This window comes from Enoplosus armatus, chromosome 16 (assembly GCF_043641665.1).
Source record: "Enoplosus armatus isolate fEnoArm2 chromosome 16, fEnoArm2.hap1, whole genome shotgun sequence".
NCBI classification, from domain to species: Eukaryota; Metazoa; Chordata; class Actinopteri; order Centrarchiformes; family Enoplosidae; genus Enoplosus; species Enoplosus armatus.
This window is the reverse complement of record NC_092195.1, coordinates 9,853,463-9,869,329: the sequence shown is the minus strand read 5'-3', so window position 1 is coordinate 9,869,329 and position 15,867 is coordinate 9,853,463. Positions and strand designations below refer to the sequence as shown.

Here is a 15,867-nt window from a genome sequence, read left to right as displayed (position 1 = left end):
TCGGAGGTGATTTTTGTATCCGCAACAACTGTCAACGAAAGTGATTGATTCCTGTCCACACTTACGGGGGTTTTCTCCGTGTTTCCGGGGCACCCTTCGGGACATTCTTGTGCTTCTATTAGATAAGTAGTTCAAATTGAAGGTGTAAAGGGGGGTTGAATTAGAGGGCTGTGTTGACAGGAGATCGTTTGGACGACGGACACCGAGAGGCAATAGCTCTCCCTCCGCAAAGCGAATCTCTGCGCCCTTGGAATATTCTTACAGAGGCAATGTTATAGAGTAGAAATATTTTTCTCAGTTTGCAATCATAATCCATACGACGAGTTTGCCCACTGCAGGGGCTGCTGCGGCTTTCGAGTCTGCTCTGTTTTGAAATACGATTTCCTTGACGAGCGGGCGTCCGAGCATCCCGGACGAGCCCGACTTTGCAATGCCCAAACAGTGAGTGTACGGCGGGATCTCATTTGGTCACCCTGTACGGTAGCATGGCTCCAGCCCGGAGGGACTGCAGCGGCTGGGAGATGTTCCTCCCGACGGGATGCCTGCTCCTCTCTGTTTTGCTATTTCACCCAGCCCTGGCCAAGGTGTGTAACGACCGCACCAAACACGGACAGGACAACAGCTGGTTCGCCAGGGACGGGGAAAACTTGCCCATCATGGTTCTTATGCCCATGAACGAGTCGGCCCTGATGAGCAGCATCAGCCAGGGGATCGAGCCGGCGGTCCAACTGGCCATCCAGCACATACGGGAGTCCAGGAAGTACTCGTTCTCACTCATCACCAAAATCTATGACACCGAGGTAAACATACACAGTAAATCCTTTCACTAAGCTTCTGCCAGTTGGCTCAGGCGTGTTTAAAACAGTTGTATATGGCTTGTGTGTGTGTGTGTGTGTGTGCCTGTGCACACGCGCGCGTGTGTATGGCGCGCGCATTACCCCGCAGCGCTCCACACATTGTGCGTCCAAGGGGAAACGCTGGGTTCTGTTATGTTTAGTGTATGTGCAGCCTCGTTGTTGGTGAGCGTGTTTTGATCGCGCAAAAGTCGATTGCTCTCACTTTCCCCTCTGAATGACAACACGGTGCCTTCGTCCACCTCGCCGCTGTCGCCTGTCGTTTATAGTGCCTTTAAATGTAACCTGAAATCACAAGGCACTGCATCACCCGGGCACTCCAAAGGCACTCTCTCTTGCTCTCCCTATACTGGACATTTAACGGTTACCGCAATCTCAGGATGAAACATGTCTGATGACACAAATGTCATTCATCGCTGTCACCCAATTGGATTTTGATTAAAACGCTGCATTCGGTCTTTTTGTCATCATCTCTTTATAAAATATGTGTATGACTTGAGCTGGCTTTGCGGAAGAAAGATTTTTAGTCACGAATTCTTGTATCTTCGAACGATTAAATGGCTGGTTCTCATCGTGCCTGAAGATGGCGGTAATTGGATGTACGATTTCTTCTGACTCTTTGCACCCTTGAAAGTAGCTGCTAACATCTGTTTATTTGATAACAATAATACACCACTCTAGTTGAAGTCCTCTTGAAGTTTAGTCATCGCTAAATCTCGGCAAGTTTTTACAATGTAGGCGTGTTCTCCATAATTTGTTTACACTTGAATTATTTGAATCAGTCGTCAGTATTTATAGTGGCCTTCTTGCCTTTTTTTTTTACTGGGCTTTTGAGGACACCTTGCAATTGAGTTTAAAGCTGCTGCATAGTACAGTTTCCATGCCAACATGTAAGATTGTTGATAGTTTGACAGACCTGTTTCAACAACAGGACACATCTTTTGTACAAGATGACATTGACTTGCTACTTAAATCAATTATAATTTACATATAATTTATTATAATTTGCGTTATAATCATAGGTTGGTCCAAATTTATCTCCAATACATCTCATGGTAACTTTTCCCCCCTGTGCCTGTATAGAAATAGAAACAAACATACAGAGGGAGGGAGAGCCATGATAACATGCAAACTAGGGAGAGGCTGAATCTCCTGGGGAACGAAGATCCAGATCAACGACTGGATGAGGCACAGACAGCCAGGAGAGAGAGAAATGCCCTTATGAGAGTTAAGATTTTCCCCTTCTATTCCCTGCGAGGGGAAAGATGAGCTGGAAGCAAGAGGTCAGTGGGCCAGCCTGACATCCGCTCGCTGGGAATGTCTGATAGGGATGCCAGCTTTCTAATACTGGCAATCAATGGGAACTCATGAGAGCAGTGTTATTTGATGACTTTGTGGTCAAAGGCTAAACTCCATTACACTGTGGCACTGCCAATCCCGTGGTATTTGACATTTGTTTTGTATACAGGCCAGCTGAAAATGCAAGCTCTGATCATGTTTTTGAAATGTCAAAATAAAAATATTCTCTGCCTGCACTAAAATCCTCAGTGTTTTATCCCTCAATAACAAAAGCTTGGTTTTGCCCAGTGCATTATTCTATTAGTGGTAGACCTAATACACATGTATGTGTTATTGTACTAGATTAATTGTGTTAATGAAAAAAGTCGCCCAGTGGCAGCCTGTTAGCTCTGGCTTTAATAATTATTAAGAAAAAAACGCCCTGCCAACAATGTAGAGTATATTTACAAGCTATTGAAAATCATCTGGCACAGCCTGGCATGGTTAAAGTCAACAGGGGACCACAGAGAGCACTGGGAAGTGCAAATGGCAACATATTACTGCAACAGAATATTGTTGTTATACATTTACAGAGAATAATAAAGAAACAGTCCGAGACTTTAGTGGGAGAAACATGATTTCAATAACATCTTAAGATATGAGAAACTATTGTTGTTTGTTCATATCAGATGAAGCGGTCTGAAGTCTGAACACTTACAGGTGGATAAGACTTTTGCCCAGGACAGGGTTATTGCTTTAGTGTTGACTATATTGCTTTTGGAGCCTCTGACATGTTTATAGGAGCAATAATGGGAAGTTAGTGATGGCCGCGCTCTTAACAGTTTACCATACATGTGTTTTATTATACGTTTATTGACCTATAATCTTTTACTCACACATGAATGAATGTCCTGAACGCACACACATTTACACTCGCACACACAGATTCCTCACATACCACATGGCTATGTCAGAAAACTATACATGCATCAGTGGGTTTGTTGCAGCTAGCAGTGTAGCAGAGTGTGCCTGTGTGATGTTTGTATACATGTGTGTGTGCGTGTATGTGTGGGAACTGGGATTTAGCCTGGCAGATGTAAGTAATCAGTCCCTGAGCAGAGGCTCTTTATCCCTTTATCCCCTGTCGGTGGAGCCATGGGTAGACAGGGCAGGCCCAGTCCATCCCCTGGTGGTGTGGAGCTGGGTGGTGGTGCTGATGATGAGGATGGTGAGGCACTGGGGGGGCTGTCTCACAGTAAAAGGCCTGAAAGCCGAGGCTGTGCTAGAATGAGATAGATGGATGTTGGAGGATTGGAGAAGCAGTTGCCAGAAGTAGAGCAGATGTGAATGCCTGGAGATGAGATCTAATGCGGGCTGGTGTGAAACTAGTTTGATCAGGCCACAGCTAGACTCCTAAGATGTTTCAACGGTATAGGCATCGTAGCAGGCTGAGGCAATTGCAAATGAGAATACATCTTTGCTTTAAAACCAGAGCAAAGCAGGTAGAAAAGAAGCAGGATGGATTATATCAACTGGGAGGCTTAGCACTGGAGCAGGAGTTGGTCCTCCATCGCAGCTCTAGATGTGTGAGTGTGGATTTTAGTGTAACTGAGGACTGATACTGTAACTCTGCAGGCTTAGCTGATCAAAGCTTTGGAGAGGACAGGAAGCACTGGAAGAGGATGGAAGAGAGACTTTGGGCAGTGAGAGCGTTCTAGGCTAAGCTACGCTAGTTCACCGGCTTATAGGATGTGTGACAGGTCCTTGAGAGGAGCCACTTTTTAGCAGAATAGTTAATGTATTTTGAGCAGTGGTAGTTATGAATTCATTGTCATGTTGTCATCACCTATGGAAAAACATATCAGACAATACATACAAATATTAACCCACCAAATCAAAAAGATAAAGGTTGTTGCCATCCACATTACAATTTAATTATTTAAACAGTTGTTAAATGCCATTGTGTGAAAAACGTGAACTAGGATATCGGCGAAAGCGCATGGTCCCATACGTACTCTTCTTTCCATAAATGTTTGCTAGTCCTATGTACTGTTAGTGTAGCACAGTGATAATCAGACTTTGTGATACAATTTCTTATGAGGACTGGTTTGTTAATGCTGGTACTGCGGCACAAGGACAGTTTTAGGATATTGAGATACATTTGTGAAACAGGCCTGCCGTGTCACAGACAGAGAAATGGGGGAGAAAAAAGGCCAAAGAAAGTCTAAATCCTTTCATTAGGCCTCCTGGAAGAAAAACAGCTTTATACAATTTCACCCATTTAGGGCTGTTACTTTTTCAAAGAAATCAAGGTTGAATGTACAAGAACTAACAGGTCATTTGTTCAAGTAGATTTAAAAGCAAACCCACAAAGCCCCAATCGAAAAATACTTTGAATTGAAGTGTTAGCATTAAATGGCAGTGCGTCCGCTGCCTCACTTGAGTGACGAGCTAACAGGTGACTTGAGATTTGTTGTTGTGGTAATATTACTGCAGGCAGTTGTGTTTTGTAAAGGCAGTAAACCGCCTCACCTTTAACCAAGCTGGAGTACAAGACACGGCCTGTTACACCTATACACTGTGAGTTTGGAATTTTCCTACGTTCAGATGGCTGTTGCAGCTCTACCACCCATGCACCTGCAGTGATCCAACACCTTTTGTTGTCAGTCGTGGAATCTGAGATTTTATTTGTGATGACAAGAGGTGAAAAGTCTCATGTAAGGCAACAAGAAATGTGATATCAACTCCTGGAATGTTCTTTTCTGTGATCACTTTAAAAAGAGCTGTCTGCATCTGTCTCTTGGAAGAAATCTTAAACTGAATTAATGTACTTTTAACATACTTTTTTGCGATTATGTTTCCTATATTGTAGCAGTCAGAGAAGAGTGAACACATGTATTTTTAAAGGCAAATCAATACAACCACAAAGACACAGAGTCTGCAGTTGGAGATGTACAGTGCACCAGATACAGTATGCAGATGGGTATTTATAGTATATGACTGTCCATCCATGCAATACTATGGGCCTCCTGAGAGTATTGTTAGCAATGACCTATGTTCAGACTGCACACACATATGAACTGCCTCTCCTGCTCTCCTCTGAGGACTAGATGCAACATGTCACGTTTGTGCACATGTTGGCAAGCCTGAAACCACCGTACAGTACACTTGTTCACAGGAGGAAGAACACCCCCCTGAGCGTGTATAAGGTGTTCTGTCATTTTGTCAGAAGAAGTTAGGTTTGCGGTGAAAAGGAATTACAATAATGGAGGTCAGGATGCTGCTAAGCATAGGTCTTAAGTCGAAGCGAGCTGGTTCAGGGCTGTTGGTCTTGTTAGCTTTGAGGAGGATTTGTTTTAACAAAGTGTCATTTATATATTCATTCAGAAAGAGCATCCCGGAGTGCCTTTTACTGATCTTACTGATTCACACACTGTAACTCACCTTTGAGCTTTTGTGTAGAACCATCTGACATGGGCCAAATGAAGCAGTGCTTTTGGACATCTTGTATGTCAGGGTCTCATATTGTACGCCACATATTATCTAAATATCTGACATCTATTCAGCGCTGAGGCGGTGACCCAGAGGGGTCAGAAAAGATTGCCTGTCACTGTTCCTAGGAGAGGGTGAATGTTCAGGGATAGTAAGGAAAAGCAGCCTGTGACAGCCTGGGTACTCTCTAGGCATACAGAAAGTGCTGAGTGTGGCTGTATCCACTGACCCGACACAGATAGTGGGGATCAATGTGCAGCAGCCCTTCTCATAGAACGAACAGGATCTCAGGGGAGAATCAGAGAGAGAGGCGAGAGACAAAGAGATGTGTATGGCTATGAGATGGAGATTCCGAAATAGGATTATATCATCTTCTGTGCAGGAAGAGGAAATGGCCAGCCTCTTAATACTTATTGGATCATAATGTAATGCCATTTGCGTTTCTCTGAGGCTACATAGTTTAATGGCCATGTGAAAAAAAAGCAATTACTGCATGCAATGAGGTATGCACATTAGATCAGTTAAAGACTCCCAAGATCTTGTGTTGTTGTGTTAATGATATCATTTTACAGGTTCATGAGAGTATTGTTTTTATATAATTTGAATGTGTTTTCACTGATTCACGCAAAATTAGAGAACCATGGGTCACGGTTTAATGAAGTTACTGAAGTTGAGCACTAATTGTTGACCTTTGTCTGAGTCAGGCTGCCAGTGGCCTGGAGGGCTTGAGCAAGACAACCATAAACGTGAACTTTCCTGATGAAAGAGGCTCTCGCGTGCCCCGAAGCTGGCTTTATAACAGATACTGTGACACACAAGCACACACATTATATGGCACATGAATGCATGGAAGTATGCTCATACACATGCACTCACACCACAGCAACCACAGACCTGTCTCCTCCCACACACACATACACACACACACACACACACACACACACAGCACATACACTCCCACATATGGTCATGTCTGTTTTCAGTTGGCACCCCTGCAGCACTGCCTGAGGTCAGGACAATGTGGTCAGTTGAGCAGTTAGACGTGAAGTCTTGCTCAGTCACAGCATCATCAGATTGCTTTATACACCAGTACCTTCATCCATCCTCCCCTCATTATGGGGAGTAGTCAAAAACCCTACCTCACTTAAAAGAGTTGTCATCAATCATTTGAAACCAGTGTAACATGACAAAAAAATCTATATCTCTTTGTACTATGTATGTTATTTTTAATTTCCTTACACATCAAATTTTTTCTGTTTTTTCTTATGCGCTATGACTCTTGAATTCATTGCTGTTGTTTGCTTAATTTGATTTGATCTAGGAATTTAGAATATATCTAATGTTTGTTATGGAAAATTGTAAATGGAAGATGTTTGCATCAGGCAATAAAATAGTAGAAACTAAGCTAAGATGCTATTTTGTTTTTATGAATAGAGACACAGTAGAACTCCTGGGCTTTGGGCACTCTCACTTACCCATCTCTTGTCCACCAATGCTTTTTAACCACAATAGACCTGACCTCTTGACCACTCTTTCCTGTCTTTTCTACATTACTCCACACTGATCATAGGGCAACATCTTCTTGCTAATGTGTTAATAACACAAAGATTTATTTCATGTAATATTGGTAATTCTGAGCTCTAAAATTCAATAGGTGAATTCAGGTGTGACAAAAACAAATTAACCTTCTGGCTTTCTCCACCTTGCACCTTGCATTTTCCCGGAGTACAGTTTGACTGAATCTCATGTATGTTGCTTCTTTGATAGAGCAAGAGAGAGTGTTTGGCATTATCTCTTGTCTGTGCGGTCACCCTGCAGGGCCTGGTGTGCTGACCAAGTCAAGGGCTCGCATGAGAGAGTCAACGGCTAAATTCAATTTCAAAAGCACCTTAAGCAAGTCCCATTGGTTGCTTGCAAAGCAGTCAAAATGTGCGTTTGTGCATGAGTGCTGCTGGAGGTTGGGAAAGGATGGAAAATAGTCTGTACCCTGGATGTGTGGGCGGAGGTACTTATGTGAATATCTAAGTGGCTGGTGAATGTGATTCTTCGAGATGGACCCAATCACCTCAAACTGATATTGTGTAAAATTAGGCAAATGCACTGGAGGCTCCTGCTAAAATTCAACACAGCAGAATGCTGTGGCTAAGGGTCTCACTTTCACTACTGCACATCTTTTTTGGTATCTGCCTGTCGACATGTTTTTTTCTGCATTGGTAAATCTGCCTTAATGCGACTGGATGGAATCTAATTTAGCTCTTTGTTAGCTCATTGAACTAAATAACATACAGTCAAGTGCCCTATTGTCAGCTCAGACGCATTCATGGTGTGGTCAGTGAACTGTACTGTGGTTAGCACCATCACTTAAGTGATGCTAAATGAATGAGAAACTAGGAGGAATGCGTGTACAGTGCCAGGAGGAGTGCAACCTCCCCTATAAAAGGAAAGAAAAAATACTAATAATAGTATTCCCCTATATTTAAATACAATGTAGCATTGTGCCTCACCTGAAAAGATGAATACAGTATCTAAATCTCCACATATGTTTGCCCTGAATTCACTGCATCTTAATTACAACCAGGCGACATTTTTGTGTAGTAAAAGCTTTGATGAATTCAGTTTGTTCAATTAGGTTTCAAATGAATTTGTCATTGTCAAATTTTAATCTTCCTTTCTTTGTGCCGTCCTATTGTGTTTTCCCAGCAGATGCTATGATGAGACATCTGTTTGCATGCCCCCTCCTCATCTTTTACTTTCTTTTCTCGAAGACTCTACTGTCGTTGAGATGCACAATGACTCCAAAGGGTGGTGAACCAGGCATCTGGCTGCCATTAACATTAAACAAACAGTTACTCTCTGATTCACATGGCTGTACTGTGGCGCTGAGGGAGGGACACCCACTTGGAAATCACCCAGGAGACAGTAACGGGGTGGGGGAGGCAGAATATGGGCACTGGGCAGTGTGGAGAGATGGAATGTGAGGCAGATAAACTGGAGGAAGAAACACTGAACATTTTAAAGTAGCGATAGACGAGCGCTGAGATGAGGATGAAAATCTCCCATCTTTATTCAGTGCTGCTGAAAAAAACGACAAGATGGCTGCTGCCATGTTGAGTGCAACACTAAGTCAGTCTGCCTGGCTGCTACTGCTGGTGTCATTGATCCCCAGCCAAGCCATTTGCACAGACAATTAACACAGTGAATGTTTATCCGCTGCTATAGCTTGTTTCACTGCAAGCTACTGAAAAATCACTCCTTCTAACTCCCAAATGTGGTGTGAGCATTAGGATTCTTTCAGTATTTTTGATTTGGTCGGTAAATGGTTTCACAATGATATTCATGATGTTGTAGTCCGTTTACTGAACTCAGTTTGCTGCAGAGAAGATCCAGGAGAATATGTGTTTGTGTGCTCATGGTTACCAACCCCATGAGAGGTGCCCTGCTCTTGCATGTCTGGAGACTTTCCATCACTAAAAGGCTGCATAGATTTGTGTGAGTGTGAGATGCAGGCAGAAGAGAGAAAGAGGCTGTTTGTGTGAGATGGGTTTCAAACGTTCAATATTGCTCCTCCTCTAATGTTGTTTGACCTTTCACCTTTAAACAAAGCACCCTCTGACCAAAGTGCTACTACACCAGATGACCCCTCTTAAAGGGTGACTTGTTTTCTACTCAACGTCGCCTTTGTCAGCCATTATTATACTTTAATCCTTAAAATTTTACCTTCCCTACTCACTCCATCACTGTCTGCTCCTTTCAGTGCTCATCACTCATCCACCCTCTCACACACACACACACACACACACACACACGCTCATAGACACCACATTCACCTCTCTGCCTCCCTGTCCCTCTCCCGTGAGTGGACAGAAATGAAGGGATTATCGTGGAAAGGGTGTGCCGTTGTCATTAGAGATTGGACAAGTACTCTGTGCATGCTCCTGTCTGTCACTCTCAAGGGGGCCCAGCACAGAGCAATAAGCAGAGAGAGTCTGTCCTTGTCAGTCCTGTAATTACATTAAAGCTCATGTAATTCTTGACCAAAATAAAGAGGAGCCAACCGTCATCTGCTTCTTGGTAAGGGATGTGTGTGTGTGTGTGTGTGTGTGTGTGCACGTGGGTGCACGTGGGTACACGTGTATGAGTATGCTTACTTCTAGAGAAAGTGACTTTATAACGGTGCTTGCGCATGTCAACACATACAGTATGTGTTTGACTCTGTGTGATTCTGGCAGCACGCAATGTGTGTGATTGTAATGCGTGCATCCTTTTCCCAGGGGTGAGTGGCAGTTAACACTTGGTCCCAGAGGGTAGGTTGGTTGTCATAGCCACAGCTGGGGGATGTGTGGAGGCAGGTGCCACAGAAGAATAATGGCCTTTCTTGCTTTGTCTCTATCTTTCTCACCATGACATGCACCTACACCTGCACACTCTTTTTTCAGCAGTCATTCTCTCACACATTCAGACCCCCAGCTCCCACCTGCACACAGACACACAAAGCCCCAACTATATGTAAACAAACATGCATACCCATTGTGACCCGTCAACAGAAGGCACAAGGGCAGTGCACTGCCCTACGTAAGCTGGCTTTGGGAAAAAAAAGTATTCATTCAAAAGTAGTCATTTCTTGGGGTCAAATTTCCCAGGAGAATTCACAGCTTTCTAGAATACTATGAAAACAGATGGTGACTAACATATATGTGTCCTATTGATAACAATAGCACTTTACCAGTCAAATCATTCTACAGAGGAGCTGTAGGTGTTCAGTTGGGTCAAAATCCTTTTCTGTTATAATGTAGCTTATTTAGACACCCACTTCCACACAGTACTATTTGTTGAATCTACTCTGGGTGTGTTGTATACAACATAAATACGTGCACGAAATTCAGTCCTGCAAGGTGAAATGTTCCAGCATTATACGCAGCAGTGGACACTGTAATGGAGGCTTTCCCACTGTTAAAAAGCAATTAAAGAATGCTATTGAACTATCAGACAATAAGCTGAAAACTACTGTATCATTTATTGCAATAATAAGTTCAGATAACTTTTAAATATAATAGCCTGTTTATAAATTCTTAAGAATTTCCTCATCAAAAGTAAGACTTTTGCACCAAATCCAATATTTACACAGCAGTTTTTAAACATTTTATTATCTTGTACAAATGGGCATGATCAGTACACTGTAGACAACGGAAGCAATTCCAACCATCACACACTTCCACATTCCCGGTCTTTACATGCAGGTTTGCCTTTCGGGATATCAGAACATATCATTGTCAGTGCTGTTCCCCTGTCCTTCTCGAGAAAGAGATGCTCAACTGAAGGACCGATTATACAGTTTCAATCATGCCGATAAGGACCTTCATGGAGCACCTGTCGGAAGCACAGCCTTCACAGTTATTATTTTACAGAAATAGACTGTTGGATTTAATACATTAAAGCTTCCTTGAGCAATATCTCATGCTTTTGTGCTCATCCAGCTGTGAGGAAACAAACTGTCAGTTCGGGTTTTGCTTCTCCTCTTCTGGTGTGTGCCATTTAGATTTTGCGGTCGTCAAACGTTGTAATCCTCTGTGTGTTTTCCAGTATTTTCCTGCTTCAACCAACTACACACTGGCTGTATGTGCAAGGATTGTCTGAAAGTGTAACTATTGTGATTTGTTGCTGGTAGTGGGCCCCAGCATGCGTCCATGTGGCACACTGCAGCTCTCTGCTCTGCACAGCCTCTGATACACATCAGACCTTTGTCTGTTTGCCGCCCGCTCATAGTGGCTACCACTTCCCCATCCGTGATTGCTGGGGGCTTTTAGCGGAAAGCAGTTGGTGAGCCCATTGTGTGCCAAGAGCGATAACAACAGACAGTAGAATCACAGATGTAACCTACACACACACACACTCCCTTCCACACTCCCCAAGTGCCCATGCACGGTAGCAGTGGTACACACATCTGTCATGCCCATCCTAAGCAGGCAATCATGCCACATGCGATCACAAAAGGCTGTGCAATGATGATAAGAGATCATTTGCAACCAAGCTCTATCTGCCGTGGCTCATCCTAATCTTTGTGCATGTTTGTATGTCTGTGTGTGTGCATGTGTGTGTTTTCATGGAAGGATAGTTGGATAAATGGAAAGCAAAACAGATTAAATTGTGCTTTCTTATGTTGTATCAGTGGAATTGTGTTTTGTCAGTGGAAAAAAACCCCAGTAACACCCAGGAGGGGGTTGCATTTTGTTTTGAGCAGTCCCGACTCCATTTGGCAAACAAACCCCAATCCACAGCCCCAAACACACACACAGCCATAGATCCACACACCCTGACGACTCAATCCATCACACACAGGAATAGCTAGACTGTAAATGTTGCTCTCAGCTGCTCTACATGTTGTAAACAAGTCATTTCTCTTTGGTTAATACATCTCTAAAACAAACCATGTTATAGGCTATAGAGCAGGAATTGTGGCTATAAAGAGCCGTTATTGTTACCAAGCTTGTGTCAGACTGCAGCTGATAGATGGGGTGGGGTCCTGATTGGAGGGACCTGCGGCTGCCTGTCTGACTAATGAACTGTTACTGTAAGGCAGGAGCCTTTTATTGCCTTCTTTATGGAGAGCAGAGGATGCACTTTTGACTTGGCCTGCTGTCTCCTTTTACTAGTCCTGCACACACGTAAACATATGTGTGCATACAAGCACACTTATACACAGGGCCTGGTTCTCCCTGAAGGACCGTTATCTCATGGTAACTCGCAAAAGGCTTGATACGGGCTGGTTGGTCAATAAACCAGAGGCGGCTAATCTGAGGACCAGGCAAGAAACTGCTGGAGCAGACTTGTTGGTAAATGGTGTGTTCGAAACTAACATTGTAGGTACAGTTCCCATGAGATGCAGGGCCCTTTTTAATCAAGTGTTTGTTGAAGTTTGAAATTTTCATTGACATCAGGTCTATTCTGGTTAACAGAACGTGTGCGATTGGGTGTTAAATTGCAGCAGCATGCTCAGTAATGTACAAGAATGGTAAAAAGTGATTTCTAGTGGCGAAGCTGAAAGCTACAGATGTATTTAATGGCTCATGCCAACTGCTTGGATGTCCTTTTGATCAAATCTGCATGGTTTAGCTACAAAAAAGACCAAAGCAGTCCAATTGGTGGTGTTTGAACAGAGCAGATGCAGGCAAATATCATTTGAACACTAATCCAGGGATAGAAGCTCCACTTTCTCTGTCTTCCATAGCTTTCCTGTACGCTCCAGTCACAAACCATTGCTGAAACCACTGAAACCACTTGCATGAAATACTCTCTCTGACCTAGAGTATGTGTTCTCTTCCTCTTTCTAACAGTTGACACAAAAGTGTAAGCAAGTGAAAGCCCTTAAGGGTTTTTTAAAGTTATTAGTAACTTGTAAACATTTGTGAAACGAGATTCTGACTGCAATCTGCATGTACAAATTTTTTTTGTTGATCTTTTCTAAAACAATTTGGTGTTGGGGAAGAATCACTCGTGCATTGACAGTTTCAGTTGCATTTTTGCGACTTGGACAAATGTCACTCTATAACAGTAGAAGTATTTGAAATATGATATTTTTGAAAGTTTTATCTGACTTGTGCACATCAAAACACAACCCTTTCCATTACATTGATTTCCTTAAAACGTGAAATCTGGAAATCTTGCCTCATAATTGACATGTTGAATAGAGACTGGGGGGATATATTTAGTATAATCTAATAATCCTCATCTCAGACGGTCTTATTTTGGGATAACACTATTTACATGATTAGATGCTCTTACTTACATGCTGATTTCTTGCCTCCGTCCAAATGCACAAGAGTCTGTGCCAGAAAGCAGCTTTTCTGTTCATGTAGCCCAACTGTGTGTATTGATTTCATGGCTAAAAACAGGGTGATGGCAGAATGCCTGTTTCATTCTTCCTTTTGGGAAACATCCAAGAACAATTGAAGCCACCCTTTTGCTGCTTTTTAAAAATGGGCAGCTTGTTGACAATATGGATCCAACTGCACCTGAATTTCATCACTTACATACCATCACTTAAATGACATTTTCACTTGATTTTTTCCATAATGTGATGTTTCATGGCCACAGTGGGATACTTGAGGAATGCGCTCCTGGGGTTTTCGCCGCTGCTGCCAAAAGATAGTGGCCGCCACTTCCTCTGCCAGCCATCTTTTATTAAACCCTTTCATTATGTTTGAAATTCCAAGGTAAAAGACCGTCTGGGGAACGAGTGTTCAGCCACATCAACACACTATACAAGATAGATAAAGCAATTAAATCACCAAGGTAAGGTATACAGTATCCAGCTCTTGCAGCGACAAGACAGTAATGGGCAGACCCCCATTTTACAGTATAGCAAGAATATCCCTGCCATGTATCATTCATGCTTTTCGTACTGTGATGGTTATTGGGCGTTTGTAAGCTTTTATTGCCTCAGTTGTTTGTGATTGATGTGCCCAATGAACGGGGAGCGCTGGTTGGGCTGATGACACCCCAAGCTGTGAGAAGGAACGATGCCTATCACGTTAATTCAATAGAAAGCAGTTGGATAGTGAGTGAAATTTCATTATCCCACGTAAAGTAGATAATTCCAAGGGCCATCTGGACGGATGGAGGACATTACTCCTAAGGCGTATTCATATCAACATTTATATTCACATAGACAGAGCTATCACAACCCTGTGCTGATGTAATTGTAAACAAGCTGTCTATTGGCCAGCATGGTGTTGGCCTATCTGTTTTCGATCTGACGGAAAGGACACCAATAAAGGTCCGCCAACTGTGACGTTCTTGGTGTTGCAGTAGTTTTTAGAGTGTAAAGTTTGTTATCATTAAGCATCTATCAAACAACCCAAATGCTAATTTTAAACGTCTGCTCCCTGCCAGGGATTTCAGTTCCATTTTACAGGCTCTTTAAAAGGGAAAACCAACTCTTGTCCACACTGAGCTGGGGTCCGTGTTACACTAATTACTACGTTTATTAGTATTCTAGTGGAACATTAGTAATTAGCATAGCCATTAAAACCATAAGGATCTCCTGTGGGGGAAAAATAGAAAAGAAAAACAGAAATGAGGCTAAAATGTATGTTTTAAGCTGGCTGTGTTAGTGCAATTGCGTTTCCACCTTTTGGCCTTGGCAGACAAATGTGTAAAGGCTCCTTTGGCTACGCAGTGTTTTCTAACGCATGTAAATTGTGTGGAAAGGGGACATCAATTAGAGTTGGCGTTGTGTACACGCTGTGCATTTATTCATGAGATTGGTAAACCTGCTAATTGTATGTACCAGAGACATCCATCATGGATGTTGTTGACTGGATTACAAAACTGGATCTGTCCTACGTAATGTTGTAGCTGTGATCACAGCACCTCACACTCCACATACGAAGTTATGCAGACATGAATGGATGAGTGTGTGCTTTTGTGTGCTCAGAGACATCCTCTGAACTTAAAAAAGAATAAGACACACAATCCTGGGGATGTGTGCATGAATATTTAAAGGTGGCATGCTAAACAATTCTCCAGCGCTGACCTGTTGCTGGATGTATTCTTATTGAATAAATGAACATGCCTCATATTTACTAGATCACTGCTTTTAAGATGTATGAATCAGAATTATACATGGTCCCTGGCGGTTGTTGGCAGCCTCCTTCTACATAAATATTATCTGTATGCCCTGACTCTGTGCTGCTCTCTGCTCTGTTGACTTGCTCTCACACACAGGGGAGCTTCTATTGATTTCTAGAAGGCCTTCATGCCGGCTTCTTCAGTTCACTGGAATCACATTTTCAGGAATTGGCCTTCCATCTCTCATTGTGTGCAGCATCCCATCCTCTCTGTTCTGTGTGTTTCTTAAGGTATGCAATTATTTGGTGTCTTTCACTGGCTTTTCTTATTATTTACTATTTTGAGACCACTAAAGATTGTTGCTGAATTTGAAGTACAGTTTATTGGTTTATCCTAAATCTTATTTAGGATCTTATAAGGAGAACAAGTAGAGAAGAATAGGCAATACTGTATGAACAGTGTCAATAAACAAAGTATTTTCAGTTAGGTAAAACAATTAGTAGTAGGCCTACATTTTAATCAGTTTATTTTGTGCATATGCGTTCTTATTCCCTGGCCATGGCGCTCATAATGCATGAAAGTAGCAAAGAAAAGACATAACTTGTGGTTAAAGGAAAAACATTATGGCGACAATATAGTTTAAAATGTTGTTGTATTAAATTATGTTGTCTGCATG

The 15,867-nt window shown here is 42.6% G+C and overlaps 1 protein-coding gene across 1 annotated transcript in view; it reads left to right on the top strand.

Moving 5' to 3' along the window:
- Positions 1–485: 485 nt before the first annotated feature.
- The window catches only part of gabbr2 (gamma-aminobutyric acid (GABA) B receptor, 2), a 160,209-nt gene continuing 144,827 nt past the window's right edge, over positions 486–15,867 (top strand). Inside the window, exon 1 of the mRNA XM_070922051.1 lies at positions 486–800. Coding sequence (XP_070778152.1) covers positions 486–800 — 315 coding nt within the window. The remainder of the gene's footprint in view (positions 801–15,867) is intronic.